The 27,234-nt window shown below is 39.8% G+C and overlaps 2 protein-coding genes across 2 annotated transcripts in view; one reads left to right on the forward strand and one right to left on the reverse strand.

Moving 5' to 3' along the window:
- The window catches only part of Serpini1 (serpin family I member 1), a 75,581-nt gene extending 72,778 nt beyond the window's left edge, over positions 1 to 2,803 (reverse strand). Inside the window, exon 1 of the mRNA XM_038348009.1 lies at positions 2,716 to 2,803. The gene's annotated coding sequence lies outside the window, so the exon portion shown is untranslated. The remainder of the gene's footprint in view (positions 1 to 2,715) is intronic.
- A 700-nt stretch (positions 2,804 to 3,503) lies between these two features.
- The window catches only part of Pdcd10 (programmed cell death 10), a 35,181-nt gene continuing 11,450 nt past the window's right edge, over positions 3,504 to 27,234 (forward strand). The window contains exons 1-4 of the mRNA XM_038347961.2: positions 3,504 to 3,661; positions 18,247 to 18,465; positions 21,783 to 21,836; positions 26,264 to 26,381. Coding sequence (XP_038203889.1) covers positions 18,370 to 18,465; positions 21,783 to 21,836; positions 26,264 to 26,381 — 268 coding nt within the window. The 5' untranslated portion in view covers positions 3,504 to 3,661; positions 18,247 to 18,369. The remainder of the gene's footprint in view (positions 3,662 to 18,246; positions 18,466 to 21,782; positions 21,837 to 26,263; positions 26,382 to 27,234) is intronic.

A 27,234-nucleotide genomic window follows, 5' to 3' on the forward strand; every position in this document is an offset into this window, starting at 1 on the left:
TCCATCTCCCTTTCTCCCATCCACACCGATTCCATTTGACTTTGAACCTGAAAGTCCTTTTCCTGTTGCGTCAATGACAGCCACCAAACCTTCAGCCAGAAATGTATTCCAATCAATTTACCCTTACTCAGTAGGCTTACGAGTCGGAGTTTTAAATTTAAAGAGCGGCCCAAGAGCTAACCCTCTTTGAAATTAACCAAGTCTTCTGGCAAAAGGAGCCACCTCCGAGTAATTCCGATACGGGGAGACAGTCTGCACTCTGCCGCCTGTAATTTCATCAGACCATATACTCACTCATAGCTATGCATATGCAGACCATAAAAAGTGAGATGAGCAGGGTAAATAATCTGCGTTTCAATCCCAGCAGATAGATAAATTTATATAAAGTGAATTGATACAAATTGAGTGGCCTCTCCCAACACTAACCCAGAAGACATTTCTGACGAACTGAAATAAAATGTGTACATGAGATGAAGAGTTCAAGGTGAAAGATACTGTCCAAGTATGATTTTGCTAATGATTTGATGTCGTATAGAAACATGGTCTTCTTACTCCCAAAGGGACTCAGGAACCCGGTCTCTTCCACTGAATTCTTCAAAGGATCCAAAGGAAAGACCGGGTCCTTTAAAATTGCAGTTTCATTCTTTCTTACTGACACTGTAGCCTTATGGCATCTCAGACCAGCAATGCACATAGGAAGGGAAGCTTCAACACGCATCTCCATTTCAGATGATTTGTATCAATTATCTTCTATCCATTTTCATGGTTACTCACTGATTTCCATCAAAAATTCTTTCAAAGGGTCCTCCCAGTAAAGGCTCTGAAAGAACTTCACTGCCAGTCATGTAACATATTAATATTATGTATGTTATTATCATGACTATTATTACTGTGTGCAGGGAATGACCTAGAGACAACAGGTATGAGGTTTCCAAAGGAACCGGCAGTGGCGCCTTCACAGCTAAGACTCTGACTCAGGAGTATGCATCTACATCACAAATAACAAGGGCAAGCAGGATCCTATCCAAGAGTTACTAAACTGCCAGTCCGTATTTTCTCTCCCCCAGTCATGGTTTGGAGACCACATAAGCTAGCCGGCTACATAAACTGATAGGTCTCCAGGAGGGTACCAAAGACAACACCCAGCAGACTGCGGCTGTGAAGTTCAGTGACTTCTGCTGCTTTTGCTCTCCTACAAGCTCTTTGCTTCTTCTCATACTTACCTGATCTGCTCAGTCTAAGCCTAGATATTTTTGTTGGTGTTTATTTTTATTTAAGATGTTTTTCTGTGCCCACAGTTCTTTGGCATGTGAGAATGTGGGAGGGAAGGATTAAATTAACTTAGTGATGTAGATTTCTCATTAGTACCAGCACTCTGCAAGACTGAAGCCTAAACCATGGAGAGAATACCTTTGAGCCACTTCATTTTTTAAAAAGGCATTTTTGTGTGCATCACAAAACAGAATTCCAAATCCTAAAGAAATTCAGAATAGCACGACAACAGAAGAAAAAAGAAGGTCGTTACTGGACCTTATTGACCATTCTTTAAAAAAAAAAAAGTAAAGTATTCTGACACCCTATGGAGCAGTCAACTGTCACAATAAAGGCATCTCAGAGAAGAATATGCTGCAATATGGTACTGTGATTAATAGATTTTTAATCTGGGGCACTGTGTAACGACAGAAAAATGAACTAAGATGATAGACTCTTACTACTTTTTCAAAATGAAAAAGGCTGTAATCTGTCCTAGTTACACAGAGGACGACTATTACCTTCACCAAGGATTACTGCATAATCCCACCCATATTTATTACACGTGCATTTTAAAAAGTATACATATAATGAGAATGAACTATTATTATATGATACGATATATCTCTGAAATCGGAACCCATTATAACACACTAAAAGTTATCATTTTATACTTGCTCTCTTCAACAGAGGAAAGCTCCTCCACACAGCTTCCCTTGGATTCCTGTTTTAAAAAGACCAATAAACATTGCCGGACACAAACGAGAGAATAAGCAGCAGCGATGAAGTACACCATATGTTCCTGTGGTAGGCTGAATCCAGGTCTTTGTTTCAATATTCCAGCGCCAGCAGCAAGGAAAGCGAACTAACAGCCTATTTAAATTTATTTTCTCATTATTGCGGTAAAAGTTACACTAATGATAGGCTCAACCCGAACCCATTCTATCTCATTATTGGCTTCTGTAATCCAGATCTTTTGCAATCCCAGGAATCTGAAATACAATCGCCCTGGATAACAGGTTCGTAGCAGAACAATCTGATAAGCCAACACAAGCGGTAGGTACTGAAGAGAATAAAGTTGTTTTCCTAGTGAAATAGTTCCGAAGTCATTCTATATCAATAGCATTTTTGCTTTTTTACCAGCTACGCACCTACCTAGACGCCGTCTACCTGGTTCTCAATTAACAGGGCTTTCTTTAATCTTGCGATCTCCCAGAGCAGTTTTAATGGTGCAACTCAAAACAAAACCACTAACCGCACCCTTAATAGCTCAGACGGAGTTACCTTTGGCTTTTTTTCTCCCTACTAAAGTCCAAAAATTGTACATCGTTTCCCTGAAAGGGTTTGCACCGCTATCTTAAACCAACATAACACTTTTCCAGCTCTGCCCTGGCGTTCCTATTGTCAGATGCCTTTCACCCCGGGGCGGTGTGCCCGGCGCTGGCCAGGGGCACCCACGCTTACCTCCCGCACCCGTGCAATCCCGGGCTCGGGATGCTGGAGAGGATGCTCGGCGGGGTTGCGATCGCTCGGGATGCTGCTCCTGCCTCTCTCCGGGGAAACTACCAAGCAGACTGAGCCCAGGCTCCTCCTGAGACTCAAGCTCCGCCTTTCCCTCGTCTAGTTGGCCGAACCTCGGGCTCCGGCTCCTCCCTCTGCCGTTTGCGCAGCCCGGGCTGCAGGCGGCGCGAAGCGAGGGTCTCTCAGCGGCGGCTTCTCGGGCCGCTTACCCCCCCAACCCGGCGTCGCACCTGGCGCTTGCTCCCGCAGGTCCGGCTCAGCCCACTCATCGGCTGGCCCGGTGCACACCGAGGTGGGCTGTCTTAGGGGGGCGATCGTGCTGCTCCGGCCCCAGCCGAGCCCACACCTCACCCTCCCTCCTCCTCCACCCCTCCGGTCCCCAGAGGTTTCCTCGGCCGCCCACCCAGGAACCCAGCCCGGCGGCCGGTGGCTCCCCAACCTCGGTCCCCCGCCCTTTTCCTTTCCACCCATCCGTGAGCCCCGCCCATCGGTGGGCGTGGTGTCGGAGGGCCGGCTTTGCATTCGGATTGGTTCAGGTGAGAGCCGGCCCCGCCCTTCCTCCGTTTCTGGGCACTCTCCCTCTCTCCGTCTCCCTTCCTCCCGTAAAGGCAGGGAACTCTGCTCTGATTTGCTAGCCGAGTCCCCACCCATCGCCCTAGGCGTTCTCGCGCGCCCTTCTGGGAAATGTGGTCCTAGGATGGCAGGAAGTGCCGACGGAAACGGCGGGCGGAACTACGAATCCCCATCGGGCCTTGCGCGGCTCCTGCTGGGCAGGATTCCGGACAACGCCTGGTTCCTCTCGGGTCCTTCCGGCGTCGCCGGAGTGAATTGATCCGGGAGTTGAAGAGGGCTCCAAAGGTGGGAAGTGAAGTCCGTGCCTCAGTTGCCGGTAAGGCGAGGTTTCTTGGTTCGGGTCCGCACGGCTCCACGGCGGCCAGGGCGACCCGGGATCAGGCGGAGGCCGAGGCGGAGGCGCCGGGACTGGGCTCTGGCCGGCGGGCGGGCGGGCGGACGGGCGGGGAGCGGGGCCCTCTGGGCGTCAGTGAGGTCTCTACGCGAGCTGCGTAAAGCTGGTTTGTAAATGCCGCTTGCCCGGCCCGGCCCGGCCCGGCACCTCCAGGAAGTCCGCTGTGGGTGCGGGCGGAGGGGAAGGGTGAGGTCGGCCTCCCGGGTCCCCGGCGGGCGGGCGAGGGGGCGGATGTGCTGGGGTGGGGTCCCCGGCAGGTGAGGCTGGAGCTGTGCAGGGCCTGGAGCGAGCGTCTGAGCCCGGCCGTCGGCTGCCGCCTGGACTGGGGTTATGCCCTTTGTGGGGGGAAGAGGAGAGCCCGTGTTGACAGTTGCGACTCAGTTCCAGTTTCCTGATGTGGCCTCTCTAAGGAGCTAATTCTGAACTCGCAAGGTTTGTCCCTCTTCGCTCTCAGACGTCAGACGGCTTTACTTCGGAACTGTGCCCCCAAACGCTTTCACTTTGGGATGCTCGTGGGGAAACTAAAGAAATAAATAACGTGCCCAAGGTCACACAGATCTTCAGAATCTGGTCCGCAGAAAGTCCAGGTTCTGATCAGAGCTGTCTGCTGAGAAAGAAAGTGGGGAGGTGGTTGGTAGTGCTCTAAGAAACGCTCGGGAGGTGAAGAGTTGGTTTGTTGGCGGTGGAGTGAAAGCCTTCCCAAAGCAACCCCTCTAACGTTTGTCTAGAACAGGAAGGATCATTACATATTTTCCCCTTTTTCTGAGTCGTACTAAATGATAACACTTAATTTCCACGCGCCATTTTTAAAGGGTAGATAATATTTAGCAATAAGTTTAGCATTGCCTTTCAGAGAATAGTCCTTTTCTATTTTCTTCGACTAAGATTAACGGACGTGTGAAACTTTCACGGAACTTGTTTTACACATTTTAAAGTTTTTATTAAGTGAAAGGTTCAGTGCAGAATCGCGGAGAAGTGATAACATGGTCATTACCAGCAATGACATTTTTTTTTGTCTGAGATTTTTAATGTTTCCTCATTTTCTTCACTCTGTGTGTAAGTAGTCAAAACAGGCACTTGTATGCTTTCTCCTAGGCATCATCTGTGACTTAATTCATTCTTAATTTCAAAGAATGAAAAAATGATGCCTCTATATTGAGTAAAAAGCCATGCACTTGTTTCAAACAAGTGACTAATTATAGGTGATAGATATTATTAGACAGTTTTTAATAGAATTGTAGTTTTTATTGAAGTCAAGATTTCCTTGTAAGATTATGTCCATAAACATGCACATTTATAGTTAGTAGGCATACTATATAAATTAGACTATTGAATACACATTATATACTGTAAATAAATATGCCATATTTTGATTGTGCTTTGCTCGCTATGGTTATTAACAATTTGTTTGATTTTTTTTTTTTTTAATGCAAAACTTTTCTGCCATCAGAGGAATCTTGTTCCTCTACGGTTCGAGTTAATATGGTCTTGTTTTACTGTAACTTTTAAAGTAAACGGAGAGGTAGGGTAGCAAAACCAATGGGAAAAACACAGTATCATGACTAGAGTATTACAAAGTAAGGAAGAAGCAACCAAACAAAGGAGCGTATATGGGGTTAGTTGCTTTTGCAGCAGATTAAAAGGGTGCTTTGGTCTGAGTGAGCCATGTATAAGTCAGTGCTGGGAAAACAAGAATGCAAATGTATTTTCTAGATGACTGTGGACATTTGCTGTTTGCTGGGAAAGATATGACATGCGTTTCAACTGGCACGTAGCTATGGAGAGGATTTTTTGTACATTTTTTAACTTTATTATGTACTTTGGTGTGAAGGTGTCAGATCTCCTGGAACTGGAGCTACAGACAGTTGTGAGCTGCCTTGTGGGTGCTGGGAATTGAGCCCGGGTCCTCTGGAAGAACAGCCAGTGCTCTAAATCGTGGAACCGTCTCCCCAGCCCCCTGGAGGGGATTTTTTTTTTTTTAACAAAAAGGAAAAATTAGGTTTTGTCTGTTCTAAATGTATCTGTCCTGAAGTCCATTGTAATTGCAGTGTTCAATGCCACAGTTGTGCTGAGATGAATGATGTTATTGCTGTATTTAAAAATCCTTCCTAGGTAGAGCTCACTGGCTTTATATCTGTACTCTTCAGCTCCCAGTGCCCTCATTTCTTCTCTAAAGTAGCTTTGCATCAACTTTCAGATATCATCCTTTGCAGGGTCTTGGTGGTCTTCCTTTTATAGCTGTTTCTCTCTTAAAGGATAGTCTAAAAGAGCAGGAGCTATATATTGTTTATCTTTGTAGTCTCGGTTGTTAGAGTGATTCAGTGGTTACAGAGAATAGAAAAGGCTTGGGCTGGGTTAGGAACTTGTCCAAGGTCATGTGACCTGTAACAGATCAGGTTATAGTCCAGTTCTTTTGACTATGGACCTTTAATATTATGTTCAAAACTTTGATTATTTTATGTAAGAAGAAGACGGGCCATCACCAGCGTTTAGATGTCATGACCTCTTACTCGTACACTGTTTAATCCCACCAGTTTGTTCCCTGCTTCCTAAATGGCTCCAACCTTATCCTTAGTTATTGATTTTCTAATCTAAGATACTTCTCGATTTGGGGACCATTTTACAGATTCAGCTCTTTACCTGCCCTATTTCATCTCCCTCTCCCAGTGTGGTTGACTCCTTCAAAGCCTGGCTTACTCTAAACTCTCCTTCCCCAAACTGGAGTAGATTCCTGCTCTATCTTTTCCATATTCTGAATTCTGTTGTCAGAATAGGAACTTACTATTTCTTTACTGATTTCCTAATATTTTATCATCCTACTAAAAGTTGTCTGGGCAAGGCATTCTCATTTGTTATGGCTTAGCCTACTTCCTCTTACACTATTTAGCAGTGAGCAATCAGCAAGGATTTGCAGAATGAAGGAAAGAAGGAAGGAAGGAAGGAAGGAAGGAAGGAAGGAAGGAAGGAAGGAAGGAAGGAAGGAAGGAAGACGAGCAGAGTACCTCCAGTGCTGTGCTAGGGACAGAAATAAAGAAATGGATGAAGCATTTGCTTCCTCCCTCATAGCTAGTCGAAAGATAGAGGAATTTTCAAATGAATTTAGAACAGGTATAAAGGAGTTAATGCCAGAAGCTCAATGTATAGAAATGTTCTTTTTCTTGGAGATCTCTAAAGTCTAGAGAAGTAGTTTCCTTGTAGAAATTTAAAGGACTTAATTTCTTTTACAGCAAAATTTCTGTGTAGCTCAGCATTTTAGAAAACTTGCCACTGCCTTGCTTTTTAAAAACAAGATTCATTATAACAAAACATAACATGGATGAAACTTTTAATGGATGCTAGTCTTCCCTTAGATATATTTGATTTTTACTCAGTTATTTCTCTTGCCTATGACCAAGGACGAAGTCAGCTTACACATCCAACTGAGAATACAGTCAAATGGCTGGGGTCGTCCAAAGACTGGAGCCAAGGCTTCACTAGACCTGTCACCATGCTGCTTTGGTTTTCTTAGTTTGTGGTTATACCAGGATTTAATGCAACCTTGAGGGAACGGGGTTTGGGGAAACTTTACTCTCTGATTTCACAGGAACTTTTTTGCCCTTCATAAAAGTTATATTTGAGGGTTTTAAGATAATATTTTACCTGCTTTGAATATGACACAAGATTAAAAGCGTTTTTAAAATTTTGCAGACAAAATTTTAAGGATCTAGTAGGCTAGATTTTTGTCTGGAAAACAATAATTTCTCACAGTGCTACACTATTGCAATAAAATACATTCAGCAACTCTGAATTATGTATTCAGCTTTTTACTCATTCATATATTTATCAGTCCACTGTCTCAAAGAGTATTGTCAAAAGAGTTACTTTAAATTTTGGTGATGTTCTAAGATTTATTATTATTATTATTATTATTATTATTATTATTATTTATTTATTTTGGTTTTTCGAGACAGGGTTTCTCTGTGGCTTTTTGGAGCCTGTCCTGGAACTAGCTCTTGTAGACCAGGCTGGTCTCGAACTCACAGAGATCCGCCTGCCTCTGCCTCCCGAGTGCTGGGATTAAAGGCGTGCGCCACCACCGCCCGGCTTAAGATTTATTATTTAATGTATCTTTGCTTAAGTCTAACTTAGTACTTTTAAACAGTTAGTCCAAATGTTATTTAAATTTTCAATAAATACTTAATATTTATCTCATATATGCAATTTGTAGGAGGTTAAACTACATATATATTATTTATACGTTGTTAGAGTGTTAAGATTGTTGCAATAGGTATTTCTACTAAGAATTTTTTCCTCTGAAACATTTAAAGATGGTATGATTTTTATACTTTATTACCTTTGAAATATTTCAAGTTTAAGATAATAGAATATTTATACACATTCAACAATAACATAAAAATGAAAGCCCTCTCTTAAGGCAATTAAGTATCTTATTTGCTGAAGTTTAATTTCATAGTTCAGCTTTATATACACGTGAGGATTTCATTCAAGCTGCAAAGCACAGCTTGGCTGGCATCACCGTTAGTCTTCCTCTTCAAGGCCATTTTTACATGGGAGCATAGCAAGCCTTTTTAAACTAGGCTAAAGTGATTTGAGCCTCTTTAATCTCATACTGTAGTTACTTAGAATCTTTTGTTACTTTAGGGATGAAGGGATCACAGAGAAATTTTATTATCATTGGGTTACACTGGATTATTGGGTAAGCACTAGAAGTTAACTTTCTTTCCTCGATCAGAATGGTAACTTTCTTCCCTCAGTCAGAATAGTCCCTTGAGAACAAGTTTACCATAGGCAATCCTTGGTTCATTCACCTCTGTATTTGTTGAGTATGTTTTATGTGTGAAATTGTCTACTTTGGAATAAGCTAGAATCTAATACATGGCCAGTGTTTGTGCCAAGCCCATATCCACCTATAATCCTCAAAACCACCAGAGGAGGTAAGAGCTCTATTACCCAGAGTTTGTGAACAATGAAGATAAGATGTAGAGAAAATAAGTCACTTGCCCAAGATTAAAGAACTCATATTTGCTTGGAATTACGTTAGGAGTTCAGTCCACGTGGCTCCCAGAAGATAACAGACATTTGATCATTTCAGTAGAGTGGTGTTCATGGTTAAAGGCCTGCTTGTAGTATTAGAGTTGCAGTTACAGAGGAATTGTCCCTTAGATGTCAAGGTCATCAAGGCACAGTTACTGTTATTTAATAAGCAGGTTTACACTTAAAAATCTCCTGGAAGTTGATACAGAGGAACTAACAGATCACTTCTACATTACATCCAGGGTTTTTTCTATTAGTGAAATAGATTATTTTCTTTTAGTTTGGTAGGTTAAGTATTTGATTTCCTTCTCAGGGGCTGTTGGAAAATATTTTTTTTTCTGGTGTTATATTTCATAATTCATTACTCAAAATCAGTGCTGAGACCTGCTCAGACTGAGACTCTGGCTGTTTGTCAGTGGCATGGCTCATTTTCCTATCTCGGTCTGGGACTTGTGTGTATGAATAATTACTACCACTGGCCTTCGTAGAGTGGGTATGTCTTACAGATGCAGAGTGCTCCTTTCTGTCACTGTTTCTCACCGGCTCTTCACCGCAGTCCTCTTCATTTTCAAGGGCTTGACTTCACAATATCTTCAGCTGGCACTGCTGCTAACTGAGACCGTACAGAGTTCCGTGACATGTATCAGGAAATCATAATAACAGATACATTATTGTAGGGAGTTTAAACTTCAGTAAACAGAGAGGAAAGGAGATGTGAAGATCGTATCTTTGTTACATAGACATTTTAATATTTAGACAGCATTTCATATGCATCTGTTAGGAGTCATAGCTGATACAGAGGGACAAAACCTGGTTTCCCTAACTTACCTTCGGTCTCCATGCGCTGAAATGGCTCTTAATTCAGGATGACCTGGAATTGAGCAGAGATTGGATTGAAGGAATGACAAAACCCTCAGATGTTACACCCTTACTGCCTTCTCATACTTATGTAAGGTACAACAAAAGGTACTTGGAAATGTTAAATGAGTCAGACCTGGCCTCTAGGCAGCAGTGGCTCTCTGTGGCACTTTATTGCAAGGCTTTCTTAATTTAATTCCAAAAGATTTTGAATAATACTTTGACCTTTTTATTCAGAAATACACATGCTTTGAGGGATGCCTTTATCCATCATAAAATGGACATTTTTATAGTATTGAGAGTTTGAGGTTCTACCTCAATGTAGGTAGGTGTTCTTACAAATAGTTGTATGAAATGAAAGTTACAGCAGAGACTCTAAATACCCTATAGATAACCATTCTATTACCCTCTTTTTGCAGCTATGATGCTTGTATTGAGATCAGTGAGGAGTAAGAAGTAAAGTTTAATGGTGCCATCAGGAGAGACCCTTGCCCTCATTAGCACCTCGTGTTAAACAAGAGAGCCTCGGGCAAATTGTCATTTGGTGCTGCAGATTCTATCAGCATTTAGAGTGCCTTGTTTTGGTGTAAGAACATCAAATAAGGAAAAATGACTTTGCTGAGTATTGAAGAAACCCTTACCTATTTGGGGGTTATTAAATGAAAGAGTGGGCTTCGAAGACAAAGGAGTTAGTAGACATGGTCCAGGGTGGTCTTGTTTAGAGAACAGAAACATATTCTGTGAGCTGTTTACATGAATTTCTAAGAACTTTTAAATCTTAGTGTTATGTTGGCAAAATTAAAAGGCGAGATCACAAATGCTGATAAAAAGGAAAACCATCATGTTCGTCAATTAAATACTAAGTAACTGTTCAGCTAGGCATGTTATGTATGAGCTTCCTACACTGTGAACTTCATGGCCAAAAGTGGCACATGATCAAGAGGGCTGATAATTTAATTTTGTCCATATTTGAGTTCTGTTTAGTCAGTGGGGTAGGATATAAAAAAGATCACAATAAGAAATTTATATTATTCCCTAAACTAGTGATCTTCAGATACCTAAGAGATCATTTGTTATTTTCCTTATTCCCATGCCCCGCCAGCTGGCTGATCTGATTCTGATTCTCTACTTTCGATCACTCTAGAGTTTTACCTGTAATATGATGTCACTGGTCCCTGATCACATTTTGGTTTTCCTATGCTACCCATTCTGCTTCTAGGACAAAGCTTCCTTTATTAAACCGACCTGTGTCCATTTAAGAAAGTAAAAGTAGCTTATTGGTTTTTGTGTGAATTTTTTTATTTATGTTTATGTGCATGGGTGTTTTGCCTGTATATATGCTTGTGCCATGTGTGTGTAGTGCCCACAGAAGGCCAAAAGAAGTTGGATCCCCGGGGATTGTTGTTACAGATGGTTGTGAACTACCATGTCGGTGCTGGGAATTGAACCCAGGGTCCTTCAGAAGAGCAGCCAGTGCTCTTAACCACTGAGCCATCTCTCCAGCCCTGAAAATAAAATAGTTTTACACCATGGCTTTAAATAGTCTTAAAGTTCATTTGATGACCAAATTTTTTTGGTACCCCAAACTGAAAGTAATTTCCTGTGGGTGACATGAATTTTGATGGTCAAAGTAACTTTTAACTCTCCTTTGAGAAATGAGAGAGAAAAGTTTTGGGAATGGGTGTGTGTAACGGGTGTGACATTGTATGTATAAGGGATTTGACATTGTGATAATCAGCATTAGATTGTCACTGTGCTGGGTATAGGAAGGATGAAGATGAGGCAAGCAGAGGCAACTGAAGGTGGCGGAATTGAAGGAGACACTAATTCACCACGTCCTGCAAGTCAAGAGGTTTTTTTTTTTGTTTTTTTTTTTTTTTTTTGGTTTTTCGAGACAGGGTTTCCCTGTAGTTTCTAGAGCCTGTCCTGGCACTAGCTCTTGTAGACCAGGCTGGCCTCGAACTCACAGAGATCCGTCTGCCTCTGCCTCCCGAGTGCTGGGATTAAAGGCGTGCGCCACCACCGCCCAGCTGCAAGTCAAGAGTTTACACTCTCATCTGGTTTGTCTCAACCTCCTTTCAGCCTGAAGTCATCAGCTCATAGAGCTTTGATGAAATATCTCTAACCATGTGAGTTAGATGTTTATTGGATGTCAGCTACTTCATTAAGTTTTTAAAATATACTTAGTACTCTAAGCAACCATGTAAGGTGAAAACTCCAGGCAGTGTGTACATTAATTTCTCAATGAGTTTAGAAAGTTACTAAAGAATTAAACAGTATAAACAGAAAGTTACTAAAAAATTAAAACAGTATAAAAGAAATAAGCAGAACAAACAGTATGAGCAAAAATTTAAACTTTCTTCCAAATTTAAACATTTATCTCCTGCTATATCCTGTAGAAAAGTACTTCTTCTACTTCATAGATTTTTATATGTTCAGTAATTACCCCAAATATGTAACTGTATTATATATTTGTAAATTAGTACATAGTGTGCTAGACATATTATGCTATGGATGGACATAGTATAATAATTGTTTTGGAGACAGATCCCATCAAGGTAGGAATAAGATGACACAGAATGGAACAAAGAACAAGAAAGAAGTCTATTTTAAAACATTAAGGGCCATAACAACTTTGACCTAAGTTCTGTGAACCAGATCCACTTCTTAAAGTTTCTGTCAACTCCTAATATCACCTCCTTGGAAAACCAAGCCTTCATCACATGAGGGTCTGAGAGACGTCGGAGTTCCAAATGACAGCATTCAGCTTCTATCCTGTCAAGCTTTTGTCAGTGTTGTGATATAAAATATATTTAGTCAGTCTCTTAGAGTCCCCAAATCAACTGTTCAAATCAAATTTCTCCACAGTTCAAGTCCAGAGTCACCTGAGTGACTCGGTTTAACTCAGCTGCCAGCCCCTGTAAAAATAAAAAGGAGAGCCATATACATGTAAAATACTCTGGTGGAACAGGCAGAAGCTACCCATATCCATTTCAGAAGGGGAAATTGGGGGGCTGAAAGCAGTGGACAGCCTTAGTCACTTGGGAAGCCCAGCAGGACAGATGTCAAATTCCAAAGCACAGGTTTTTGTGTTTGTTTTTAGTTTGCTAAGCTTGGTACTTGAAAAGTTACTAGCAAGACTGAACTTAGAGACTGTCTACTTATATCCTTAGCTTGTTCATTCAAACATTGCTCTGTTCTGTCTCATAAGTCCTTATGGGGAAAAGAGATACAAAGGAATTGGAGCATAGCTCATGGATTCTGCACCATGCTAGAAGAAGGTGCACTTTTTTGGTTTTGTTGCTAAATAGTGAAAGTGTAGGTTATTTAGGAAACCCTTTTCACCGAAAAACCTTATTCAGTCCAGTTCCAAGAACTTCTGCTTGTTCATTCCCTTTGTCTGTTGTAACTGGTAGTAGTTTTAGAATTATCTCTCACGTCCCAGATGGAGTAAAGTGAGTCTGTTTCAAGACTCTGAGATACTGTAGCTCTTTATATGAGCAGACTGGAGTTGGTCAGGCAGGGCAGGAACCCCGAAGACTAAGTTAGGAAGTGGAAGTGGCCAGCAATCTATTTTATGCTTATTCATTCTAAACAAGTAAGTGGTAATTCTTTTAAACTCGGGAATATATTTCAAGCTGTTTTTTTTTTTTAATGTTAGAAATTAATGGTACGACTTTGAATACTCAGGGAAATAAGAGGAACATGTACAAGAAGGTTCCATTTGTAATGGAATCCTGCATCAGAGCATTATTTCTAAATAAAAACTGAGTATCATTTGCCAAAGTTCTTAACATTTACAGCCCTTGGGGTGTGTGGGTGTTGGTGTTGGTGTTCTTTTTATTTATTCTATTCACTGATCCCAACTACAAAGCTCACTCTGGACTAAACAGTTCCTCTGAAGCAGCATGATAAAAAGAGAAATGTAAAGCCATTTCTGAGAATCACCTGTATCAGAACACACACATACACCGCCCCTTCCTCCCTCCCCCCCCTCTCGTGTGTTTTATGATTTGTGTTATTATTAGGAAGTACTTGTGATCATCTAAATCAGTATGCCATGTGCTAGTCTGTGTTGTCAGCTTGAATGGATTAAGGAGCATCTAAAACCTTAGTGAAGCACATTGGCTGTATCTGAGAGCATTTCCAGAGTGCTTTAAGGGGAAAATCTGTCCAAATCTGCTTATGTGGAGTGCATGGTCCAGGTCAACTAGAATGGAGAAAGGAGACTGCCTCTTGCTGCTTCCTGTCTGCCAGCCACATTACTGCCCTGTGGCGCCTTCAGGGTGGACTGAAGCCTCCAAAACTGAGCCAAATAAATCATTCCTCTTTGATTGTTTATGCAGGCAAATTGTTACAATTACAATAAAGCTAACTGACACATTAGTTAGCATGTGGGGACTTTTAATTTTTAGTGCAGGTTGAAGGTGGATGAGATCACTTCCAGGTTTGGAATTTAGAATCTGGGGTCTTCAGTTATCTGTACATGAAGGACCATTTCTCACTTAGAACCGAATACCTTGTAGTGTGTTGCTCATCTCCTATGAAATGGATGAAGCTCAAAACTGTCCAGGGAAGGAACCTTGTCAAAACAAGGTCCTCGGACCTCAGCTCAGTGAGCACTTACTGTTTTATAGCAAACTTTTTGTTGACTTGCAATATTTATAGGTTGTCCATGAAACCATTTCAAGTGAAGACACGTGGAAGGAATAAAAGAAGCACATTGAACTTGAATTAAACCTGGCAGAATAATTGTGTATTTTAAAAGCCTTATTGGAACCGTTTATGTGTACCTCATGCTGGGAACCATAAGTGGGTCCAGTTTGTAATGTACATTCTAAAATCAGTTCTGTTGTAAAGTGTTTGGAGGAGCATTTTCATAGTAACAATATTAAAAGGTTGATAAAGAGCTGGTAATAGTACAATGGTAGTTTTGGAGGAGAAACAGCTAAACACAAGATCAAGAAGAGTCCCAACACTAGTACATGCAGACGATTTGACTAGGCTTACTGTACATAGAGATGTCATCAGGTACTCCTAAGGGTTCTAGCCATCCACCCTGGTCACTGAACCTGTCAGCACTTCTGTCTTAGGTGATAGTCACATGTATTCTTAAGAGTAAGGTCAAAATGATCCAATTGATCCTGCTCTGCCCTTTGTCATCTCATTCTTACTGAAATGCTTGAAAACAGCCTTTCTTTTGATCACCTCACTCTAAGCTTTCAAGATAGTGACCCTGCTGTTCTTTGCAGAATGCTTTTAATTTCAAAGTCATTGTCTACACTCCATGACTTTAAAAATGTCTGGCCACCTTCTTCGTGAAACACTCATTGTCTGATCTTGTCACCTGCTTTCCCCTTTCAACAAGCATACAGGCCAGTGCCTCTGTTTCCATCAGTTGCTAAATGAAGGTTCATTTTCTTGGTCATTTTCTGTTTTCCTTCCATGACATAATCCGTATAAGGTTAAAGATTGGTTTTTTTAAAATTTTTTTATACAAAGTAAAACTTTTTCATTATACATACTAATCCAAGTTCTCACTCCCTCCCCTCCTCCCACCCCCACATACCCTCCCACACCACCCCTTCCAGTCCTCAGAGAGGGTAAGCCACATTGCTTTGGGGAAGGTCCAAGGCCCTCCCTACTATATCTAGGCTGAGCAAGGTATCACCCAAAGAGAATAGGTTCCCCAAAAGCTAGTACATGCAGTAGAGATAAATCCTGGTGCCACTGCCAGTGGCCCCTCAGTCTGCCCCAGCCATTCAACTGTCAACCACATTCAGAGGGACTAGTTTGGTCCTATGCTTGTTCCTTCCCAGTCTGGCTGGAGTTGGTGAGCTCCCATTAGCGTAGGTAGACTGTTTCAGTGGGTGTACCCATCATGACCTTGACCACTTTGCTCGTGTTCTCATTCCTCCCATTCTTCATCTGGTCTTTTGGAACCCTAAAAAAAACATATATAGATCCACCTGAAAAGTGGAAACAGACACGATCACCTGATAAATTGAGAGTATGAGGGTGGGAGGAGTAGGGAAGTGGAAGGGGAAGAGAAGAGTGGGGAGGGATGAGGAGAACTTGGGAATGGAATAGTCGAGAAGGAGGATGGTCAGAGATGAGAACAAAGAAAGAGATATCTTGATTGAGGGAACTATCATAGGGTTAGCAAGAAACCTCATTCTAGAGAAATTCCCAGGAATCCACAAGGATGACCCCCGCTAAGACCCTAAGCAGTAGAGGAGAGGGTGCCTGATCTTGACTTGCCCTGTAGTCAGATAGAGGACTATTTTAAATATCACCATAGAACCTTCATCTAGCAACTGATGGAAACAGAGGCAGAGACCCGCATCGGAGCACTGGACTTAGCTCCCAAAGTCATTTTTGTTTGTTTTTTTAAATTAAATCACTGCTTGACCTATTAGCTCTTGTTCCTTATTGACTAGCTCTTACATCTTAATTTAACCCATTTCTATTTCTGTGTATAGCCACATGGTTGTGGCTTACTGGCAGGGTTCCCTCCTGCTATAGGAATATTTTAACTTTAAGACAGTAAAATTACATATAATAAAACAGATATCAAGCAAGAGTTACAGTTACAATATTTATATCTACTTTATCTTTTATCATTACTAAGGAAAACTATAGCTATCTATTCTTCAACTCCGTCAAAGACTCCAGAAGGATAGAATATTACCTAAGTAAACAGGAAATGTGTTGTAAGCAACTTCCAAAACTCTAGAATTGACAGAGACATCTTACTACCTGGACAGTCACCCAAATTTTTTCTGTAATGTTGCTGGCACCCATCTTCATCCTACAGTCCCATAGTATCTGACAGATGTTTCCGTGAAGCAGGAAATATCAATTTCTTTTGAGTCCTGCAGAATGTCTAGCAGACTCTTTCTTGAAGCAGGAACCCCAAAGGACTGTCTCACCTTCTTTAGGCAGTTATCTCTCTGTGGGTCCGGCATGTCCAGCTCACACAGCATAATATCATGCAGTCCAGGCAAGAGCAGTCTCTTTGCCCAAATGTCCAACAAACTCCATAAGAGCCTCTTCAATGCCCATCATCCACTTGAAATAGATGGGTGCTGCCAGGAGCAGATGTGTCTCATTGCCATGAAAAGTCCTAAGTTCTTAAAACATGTTAAATACCATATTTTGAAGATCTCTGAAAAGTTTGAGGAATATAGATGATTGTCTATTAACCTGTATTTCTTAATTATATATTATACTTTTAAATGAGCTGCACAAACACAACACCTTAATCAAGAGCAGAAAAATATATAAGATTGACCTTAAATTTCTATCAATAGACCAAGACCCATACCAATGCCCAAATTCCCAAATATTATTTATAAATGTTTGTTCACATTTAATGGGAAGATTTTTTTATCAGCTGATGTGTATTACCTACTATGCCAGTAGGTAACAGTAAAATATTTTAAAAAGTGATCCTCCTATTACCAAATTCAATTCTTCTTTGAGGCCTGTCTCTGGTCCTATTTTGCTGTTTCTCTCATTTTATCATTGGGACCATGGCTTCTTGCTGTTTAATCTATTCTTTGTTTTAATTCTATAGTTTTTATTTTCACTATTATTGCTTATCAGCCCCCCCTTGGTTTTAAGATTGTTTTGTGTGATTGATTATTTTGTTTTATTGAGTGAAACTAGCTTTGAAGCACAAATGAACCTCTAACTCAGAAACCCTCCTTTCTCTCCAAAGTGCTGGGATTAGGTATATATACAGCCATAAAGGCAGATCACTTAGAAGCTTATTAAGTAGTTACGTAGGAACAGGAGGCCTGTCATTGGTATTTATCTACTTTTGCTTGCTTAGCTCTGGTACTATTTTTTCTCTTGCATTGGCATATTAAATATGGTAAGTTTTCCCTGTCTATAATTCTGCTCTTCGGTTCTTTCCTTCACGTTTTTTAGAGCCAAAGCAGTCCTTATAAATCTACCTTAATATGTTACGTTAGTGATTTTCTCTTCCTCTGTAAAGTTTAGGAACTGGCTTTGGTGGTGTTCTGTAAAGTTGGGGAGCAAAATTTACCTCAGTAAAAGAAAGGGGCTTTTTTGTTTGTTTTTTTGTTTTTTGCATTTTTAAAAATTGCCAAAAACAAGGACTCAGCTGTTAGCAGATGTTCAACCCCTTTCACTGCAGAGTACAGTAGAACACCAACCACTTAGATTTGACAGGATATTGGAGCCTTTGAAGCAGTACTCTAGCCCTTTATTTGTCAGACAATTGAGTTCTTCAGAAGATATTTAGTTCTTCAGAAGAATATTGTATAGACCTTTTTAATGATACGCATTATATCTTGTATCTCTAGGTTCAAAACAGTCATTTGTTCAGTGAATGAGCAATGTCCAGGCTCCTTGCGTATGTAGGGGTTGAAAGGGTGTTCTTACTTTCACTCCAAGAGGTCTCTGTAAATCTTGGGTTTATAAGAAGAGCAGAATATCTTGCTGACTGGGGTGGCTTTCACATGGAAAATGTATTAACAAATCAGCTTCTGGATGTGCTAGCCAGCAACTCTAATTTTAAAATGGGCGTTTCTAGAATTTTGTTGTTTTCCCTTAATATAAATTACTTTTTCTTCTTTTCCTTTTAGATTGCTGTTCTTCTTTGTGTACCATTCTTTATCGTACATACATAGAAAAGGGAAGAAATTCTGCAGTGAATGAAGATTCCTCTGCATTTTAGCATTGCTTTTTCTACTGTAGTTGGCTTTTGAATGAGGATGACAATGGAAGAGATGAAGAATGAAGCTGAGACCACTTCCATGGTTTCTATGCCTCTCTATGCAGTCATGTATCCTGTGTTTAATGAGGTGAGTGCACATTTAAGATTTCTGCAATTCTTTCGTATCTGCTTCATTTACTCATCTGTTCTTCCACATTTCAGGTATTTGTATGAACTGAACTCCCATGTGTTGGTGTTGGGTCTGGTCCATACATACAACTATAGGAACAAAACAAATAGTTTGGTATTCTTAGTGTGGGAAATAGGTATTACATATAATTCAAAGTTGAAAATGAGTGTAAGTACTATCAACTAAGGAAGAAAATGAGAAATCAGTTGATGGCTTCTACTTTAGGGTTCAGACCTTGCCCCACTAAGCAAGACACGTGTATGTTAGAATCTAAAAGACAAATAAGAGTAGAAACATGGTAGGTAGCTGGATATGAGTACATTGCAGAGACATGTGCATTGTTGGTAGACAGAATGGCAGGCACACGGTCAGGGTGATAAAACCCTGTTTAAAAATTGATACTTGAAAGACGCTGTTGCATTGCATTAATGGCTTTTTTTATTGAAAGAATGTCTTGAACATAAGCACATGTTTTTTTTGTTTAAATTAATATTATTAATGAAGCTGAGTATGAATTTGGTAAGTATAGTTGATAATAGTAGGTGTTGAAAGCTATCTTGGTTCTGAGGACGGAGCAGCTTCTGCGGTTGGTGGTGAAGAGGTGAGCAGAGATGCTCACTTCCATAGGGATCCTTTCCCAGGCACTCCTGCTGCACCTCGTAGTGGACAGCACTATCCTAAGCACTGTTTTCTCTAATTTGTATTTTTCCCCTTTCTTCCTTTCAAAGCCATCATAAAGTGAGGCTGAGACCCTAGCAATGTCCAGCGACTCAGAATGTAGCTGTAATCTTCCTTCCCCTTTAGACCCAACTATGGTATCTGTGCTGTCAATTGCTAGTAATCTAGTCATTTTACAAACAAATCAGGGTTCTTGATGAAGCTACTGGAGCCAACAGCTGTAACCCCAACAGCTCTCAGGGTTCCACTTAGTAATAAGTATTAGATACAAACTTTTTTCCTGTTACAGACTAACGTGAAGTCATCATATACTCATGTGTCACCACCAGCTCTGAAGGAACCTTTCAGTGGTGGTACTCGTAAAGATGGTTTTAAGAAGCCAGGCCACGTTAAAACCTTTACTATCTTCTCAGTCAAAGCTGATGACAATTCCACTTTCAGCTTTTCACATAGCTACTGAATTCAGACTTTGGGTTAGTAAAGGCCTGGATGCTCTCTTAACATTGACCTCTTAAATATGGTAGAACTCAGGTGTCTGTTAGTACTTATAGATATGCAACTCCGGGGTGGAAAATGATAAAGACTGCTTGTATACAGACCTGAGAGCCAAGCTGTGGCATGGACCTTGTCTCAGTACAAAGTTGGAAATTTGTATCAACCAGAGCTTGTATCTGTAAGATTATGACAGCAACAGACTATTGTTGCTCCACAAGCACTTAGTTGATGCCTGATGGAATGGCCGCTGCTGTTAGAATGTTCTCAGTACTGTCAGGAGAGGATGGTATGGTGAACATGGTTTTGTTAAATCCTAATTACAACTGAGAGCTATAAAAGAAGTGCTTCTTGTAACCCTCTTGTGCCTAAGTGCAATACTGGCCTGTATAAATTTGAGGAAAATTGAGATGGAGCTTCTCTGCAAACAGGAGGTCTGGGCTTGTGTGCCAGGCAATTCTTGGGCATTAGAAGCCAGATGAGTAAGAAATCTATTAAATTCATTGCAGATATGTGGGTGTACAGTATACCCCCAAATGAGTCCCAACAGAGCTTTGCTCAAGTGCTTCATAGTTTACAGACTTGGATCTGAGATACGTCTGACCTTCCTATGACTGTTTTCTTTGTAAGATGCAAATGTGCAAATTAGGTCTAGACATCCCTGTCTTGGATACATGTTACCAGATCTGCACTTGCTGTTCTGGTCTTTTACTTGCATTCCAGTGAACATCCGGCTGAGTTATCTAATAATGCTACTGCTTGAAGGCACAGATTTGACTCAGACCTCTCCTTGGCTGGTCAAAAGAAAGCACTGTAAACCCAAAGAAGAACATGAGCTGTCAGTATGGAAACATTCATCCGGTCTGCCTGTCCCTTTTTTTTTTGTTTGTTTGTTTAATAGTCTGAAATCTGATGAGCTGTGCTGTTACTTTAAACAGCATTCGCTATAATTACATGAACTATTGGAAGTAGAAACTGTTTTCATTGTTAGAGATAAACTTTTGCCAGTGTTAAAGTGTTTATAGTCAATTCTTTCCCATTTTCTGTGTTCTGGGCTTCCTTACCTTCCCCTTACCTAGTTAGTGTACTTCACAGGCCTCCGTAGAAACCAGATTAAATACTAAGCTAAGTGGTGCACTCTTTATGCACATTTATGGTACATTATTTTTGACAGGTTGTTACTTTGTCTTTGTCCTGTGCTGCATAACTTGTTCTGATACATTTCTTACGTGTTGTTTACTATTAAAATAAATTGACTTATTGGCCCCACATTTGATGTAAAATTAGTCATTACATTTAACCTTTTTAAAAAAAATGTTTTTATACGCATGAGTGTTTTGACTTCTCCATGTATGTGTATGTGTGCAGTTGCTGTAAAGGCCAAAAAGAATTCTTAAATCCCCTGGAGCTAGAGGTACAGATAGGTATGAGCCATCAAGTGGGTGCCCTTAACTACTCAACCTTCTCTCCAGCACCTACAGTTAACCGTGATTGACTAGTTCAGAAAAGTACTTAATGCTGGAATGGTAGAGGACACATGGAAACAGCTCTGAGATTCAAAGAGTCTAGGCTTCAGTTTGAGTATTAATAATAATTATTATGTCAGAATTATTTGCTGATTGGCAAAAAAATAGGCTACGTTTACTCCTTGACTGATGAGTTACAGTAATTAAAAGGGAAGGAAGTATAAAATAGAATATAAGTACATGTCTTCTTGTGTTGGTCATTCTTTGTTCATTACTTGTATGCACACGCAGAACTATAGCTAGGGAATCAGAGCAGTGAATTTATTCTTAATTCTCATTATTTTTAGTGATCAAGTTGATGTGTGTATTGAGTGTTTTAGGACTTAGAATTCTGTATCATATGTGTATATCATGTATTCTGTATTATAAATCTATCTTTAAGGTAGAATGCATTTTATTTTTTAAAAATTCTTTTAGTGGTTTGAGTACAAATTTTAAATTTATAAAGAATTATGACTTATTATTGAAACATTTTTGCTTATTGTGTGATAGATTTTTCATTACTAGAGAACAAAACATCAGAAATGTTTTTTCCGAAGAACATTTATACTAATCTTAATTTTAAATTTCTCATTGTAGCTAGAACGAGTAAATTTGTCTGCTGCTCAGACCCTGAGAGCCGCTTTCATTAAGGTGAGATGCAATAACTTTAAGATTATTAAACTGTTATATGTATGTCTGAATATAATGATTTGTTGCTAGTTTTCTTTTAGTGAAAAATATTTTAGATTACTTAGATATGCTTTGGTCTATTCTATAAAGCTTTAACACTTAGAAAGGCAAACCACACAAATGATGCTTCAGATCATCACTTTTAGAGTATATGTTCTTTCTAGTCTTAAAAACTTGTTTATAAAGATGTAAATTAGTTATACTTCATATTGTTTAATTATGGACTATAAAAATCTACCTTATATATGGCAGATTAAAGTTACTTTGAGAATACAGTTAAAGTATGCCAAGTGAGATTCTTCATTATCCTAGATCTGAACTGTTGATTTCATCGTTGCTGGCAAGATGTTGAACTCTTTGAAGTATGATTTCTTCAAATTGATGTGTCTTGCGTGTAAAATACACACATGCTTGGTGACTTTGTATTAAAATGAGCATTAGCTCCCTTAGTAATAAGAATTTGTTTCAAATACACTACTAAAGCAGCTTCACTGTATATAACCACTGGAAAACTTAACGCTGTATTCATTGTATATTTCTGTTGTGTAGCTATACTTCACAGACTAAATGTACATATTAAGCATATTATTTTCAGATATTAGCTGTTTTCTCAACGCACATTTTGGGTGCACTCAGATTAATTTTATTTGTTAATTCCCATCATTAAAATAACTCATTTTAAGTCAAAATATTTAATTTTTAAGTTTTCTTTGTTCATTTTACATACCAGCCACAGCGACCCTCCCCCCACCCCCCCCAAGTTCACTACTCCCCTTGCCTCGCACACCCATCCACTCTTCAGAGGGGATAAGGCCTCCCTTGGGGAGTCAACAAAGCCTGGTATATCAGGTTGAGGCAGGACCAAGCTCCCTTCCCCCCTGCATCAAGGCTGAGCATGGCATCCTACTATACCAGATGGGCTCCAGAAAGCCAGTTCATGAACCAGGGATAAATCCTGGTCCCACTGCCAGGGGCCCCTTAAAAAGATTATACTGTGTGTCATGTACATTCAGAGGGTCTAATTGGTCCCATGCAGACTCCCCCGCTGTCATTCCAGAGTCCATTTACTGGTAAAAATAAGAATATACTTAAAATTTTAGTAACTGTTTTCTTTAGTGAAGCTCAAAAATAGTAAAGCAATGTTTCCTTGAGGAATTTTCTCATGACAGAAATACAGTTGTGTGACTTTGATAGATCTGTGTATCTAGGTTTGTCCATGGATACATTTGTTTTCCACAGCTCTGATGTTTTTGCTTTGCTTATTTATTACTGAGATAAAGTCTTAAGGTTTCCCAGGTCTGACCTTGGACTTCTGCCCTCAAAAGACCCTTTGGTTTCAACCTTCCAAGAACTGGGAACTATAGGCATATACTATTCTAGTTCAGGTCCACAGTGATGATTCTTAATTTGAAAAATAATGAAAATCATCTGAGAGCAGCATGGGTCACATAATTAAGCAGTGATTTATTATTAAATATCACAGCTAGTTAGATTTCAAATGAAATACATTTCAAAAATGCTATGTAGAAAATGTAATTTTGTGTTTTTAAATTTCTCTTTTGAGAAACTAGGGAGATAGATGGCTCAAAGGTTAAAAAAACTTGCTGCTTCCTGAATTCAGGTCCCAGCATCCCAATCAGGCTCACAACCTTCTATAATCCAGCTCAAGGAGATTCTGTACCTCTAGCCTACTCAGGCACCTTCACTCATGCACACACCCACCTGCAGACACATAATTAAAGATAATAAAAGTGAATTTTAAAAAAATTCTTCTGTTTTGAGCATGGCAAAGAAATACTGTCTGGCTGGTTTTTATATTCATACTTTCAGTTTGTGGCTTATTCAGTGGTTTTTAAATCACATTGTATTACCTGTTTTTATTTGGAGAAAAAGAGGATTAATAATTTTCCCCAAATAAAAAAATATATCACAGGCTATTTTCTTTTAAGTTATAAATTCTGCTTGATTGCCTGTTACCTTGCCCCTCTTGACAGTTGCTGACATGTTGTGCTATCTCCTACGTTGGTAATCACTGGCCACAAAACTGTGCTTTTACGGAGTGGAGTGTTTTTTTCTCACATTCGAGTGTTTACAAAGGTTGAATATCCATCAGGTTCAAGGTTGGAATCTATCAAGTGCAGATAGCGTCTTTGATCTAAGAATAGAGGTTCCAGAGGTCCCTGTGCAATTTGAGCTTTTGAAATAGGTAGCTTGGCCAGGACTTTAGCCAAAGACATTAAGACATATAATTCCCTAAACTTGTGTCCAGGCACCCTGCAGACTGCAGACTCAGTGAAGTATTTAGAAAGGTGAATACCATGATACTGAGCATCTGTTTACACTACATGAACTTCACTTGAAATAATTTGTGATTTTACCATGCTAAATGGATCTGCATGCCTTTAAATGATATCATATCTTTGTGTGACTAATAAAAAGCAAGTACCACCAGAAAGTCAGTGTTCAAGAAGAAACGAGAATGGTAGATCCAGTGTAAGCCCGGTGTTTAAGAAACCGCACTGCTCAGGAAATGCAAGCCTCCCCATTAATACAGAACCTTTATTAGCAATGAGGTAATGTATTGTCTGTTTTGTTATAAACATAGAATTTAAGTTTTGGGGTTACCAAGTTGTTAGAATATACCACTTACCCAAATTACCTATACAACATAAACTACTTAGTAAAGAGCATTTGGTGCTAAGAGCTTTGTGAGCTGAGAAAGTTCAGGGCTTCTGTGAGACTTTTGCATTCTCCAGTTCTGACATTTTGCTGTTCTAGATCAAACTAGTACTTAAAACTTTGTGTGTGGACTTAGAGCATTTAATTCCTTCAGCACTTTAACTTAATGAGCAAGATGCTTTTCTGCTGATATTGCCTGCAAGCACATAGCGAATGCTTCCATGGCCCCAAGACAATTCATTATTATGTAGGTAGACTTAATGCTACTTGGACAAGGAAGATAAACAACTATTACCAAATAAGCACCAAGTATAATTTTTGGCAGTTCAGCAAACTAATACTCTAGCAGAGCATTTAACTATATTTGATAATTTTTCTTTTAAAGGTTCCCTTAACAAAACAGAAACAGAATTTAGAAGCCTCATTAATCGTTTAGCTAAGTGAAAAGCACAGCATTTGACATCAAGTTCAGTGATCCCAACATTGAGATACTTATGTATATTTTGTGTCTTTTCCCAGTTTAGTTCCCAATCTCTGTGGTTTTCCTACCTGAGACCTCCTAAGAACAGGAGTGTTTTAAGAAAGTGGGAAACAAGAAAATTTTAGCTGCAGTGATGTTAGAATAAAACAGCAAAGGCAGAGAGGTTAATTGTGTTTGACAACTAAGGAAGTAGGGAGAGTGCCACTGGATCAAAAGTGGAAATTGTGTTTCTTCTGTATGTTAACTGAAGCAAAAGAGAAAAGCCATCATCATATGGATTTAATCGGCAGCCATTCTAAATTAGGAGACAAACTTTTAATGTGATTAGGAATATTTTTAGTAACAGAATAAGCCAAAATTACTGAGAAAATGGAAATGGGAAAGTTGCCTTTATGTCCAGCCTCTTGGTATGGCTAGATTTTAGTGCCCTAAGATTTCAAGTCACGAAGAAGGAATGCCTATTTATTTGTCGTGCTCTTTATATAACTTTCAGGGCTTTATGGAGGGCATAAAATTTCCATGCATAAATGCTATTGTCAGGAAAGCCTGATGTCTGGCATTCAATCCCCTGAACCCACACAAAGGTGGAAGGAGAAAACTGAGACCCCAGAGCTGTCCTCTGACCTACACATGCACATGTGCCTTTGCCCTATGACTCAACGAACATCCTATTACACACACACACGCACACACCCCAATAATAAATAAAAATCAACTTCCTCAGAGTGATATTTAAAAACCATTTAACAAAATTTGCTATGAAAGTAAAATAGGAAATGGAAATTATTGTATGGAAAAGAGGATAAATAGATATTATTAAAAACCACAAAAGCTACCCTAGTTTTGTTTTTCCTGGAATTTAATTCTAATACAGCATATTGTCAGAATACACTTGCTAAGAGTTCCTGTTCCTTATCCTTAAAATGAAATTTACATGTGCTGAGAACCCTCATTGTAGTTAGATTCATGACAAGACTAATACATGAAGAGAGAGTCTTGTGTGTTTATGTGTTTCTAATTGTTAAATTGATTGAAAGAAGGCACGATAGAGCGGCAAGGAGTCCTGAGAGGCTCTGTGGCTTTTCCTAGAATGGAGAGCTACTGATGCGCACGCCGAGCAGAGCTGAACATGATGCCACAGAGTTTTCTGTCCTTATGAGTGAATAATTCTGAACAATTAAAGTTTAGCTTTAAAATGCTGATCACATGAAAACATTTTCTCTTACAGGCTGAAAAGGAAAATCCAGGCCTCACACAAGACATTATTATGAAAATATTAGAGAAAAAAAGTGTAGAAGTTAACTTCACCGAGTCCCTTCTTCGTATGGCAGCAGATGATGTAGAAGGTATGGGAAAGGAGAGTTGTTCAGTTTTTGTTCGTGAGAAGCCTTCCTTCAGATCATCACATTCAAGCAGGCAGTCTTCTCTCCTCACACAGACATCTTCATGCTTCTCGCAGTGGTAGTGGACGTTGTACAGAGTAGACGAGCAGGCCTTTAGCTTGCCGAGTTTGTCAGACTTACTTCGGGGAGGTATTGTTGATCTGCACGCTTTGTCCCCAACCCATTATCAGTGTTCCATTTCATTACAGGTCTGAGGAATGTCTTGTGTTGCGTTTGAAAGCGATGAGCCGCTTGTCTTATTTGATGTTACTACTGGTAGTAGTTCTTTTTTCCACCACAGAGTTGAGGGGGCGACATTATTTTTTTAACATTATTTTTGCTACTTTGAGTCTTAATAAAAACAGTTAGAAATAGGCTTCACTTCAATTTAATAGCATTTTCCAATATTTAGAAAAACATAATAGTGTCCTATATTTATTAATGGAGGACAGAAGGAAGGTGTTTGAGCTTATCTTATGAGTTTCTTTTCCTGAGACCGAATGCTTGCTGCGAGTTTGACCAGCCAGCATTGAAGTGTAAGTTGCTGAGCTTCCTGCTAGGCAGTGAACCTGGTAGTAGGCTTGTTCCTCTCCTAAGTCTGATCGAACCTCTTTTCCTAAAAGCCATTCTGTGATCCCAGCCCTTATGTTGGGTTTCAATGAAATTTCAGGAGTGTATTGAAAATTACAACAACTTGCTTAGTAGTTTTAATATAATGAGCCACAGTATATTCCATATTATAGGGTTTTACTATAATGAGCCATAACATATTCAACACTATATGGGTTTTAGCGGATTTCACACTATTGGGGTTTAA

The sequence above is a fragment of the Arvicola amphibius genome, chromosome 11 (assembly GCF_903992535.2).
Source record: "Arvicola amphibius chromosome 11, mArvAmp1.2, whole genome shotgun sequence".
In the NCBI taxonomy this organism is placed as follows: domain Eukaryota; kingdom Metazoa; phylum Chordata; class Mammalia; order Rodentia; family Cricetidae; genus Arvicola; species Arvicola amphibius.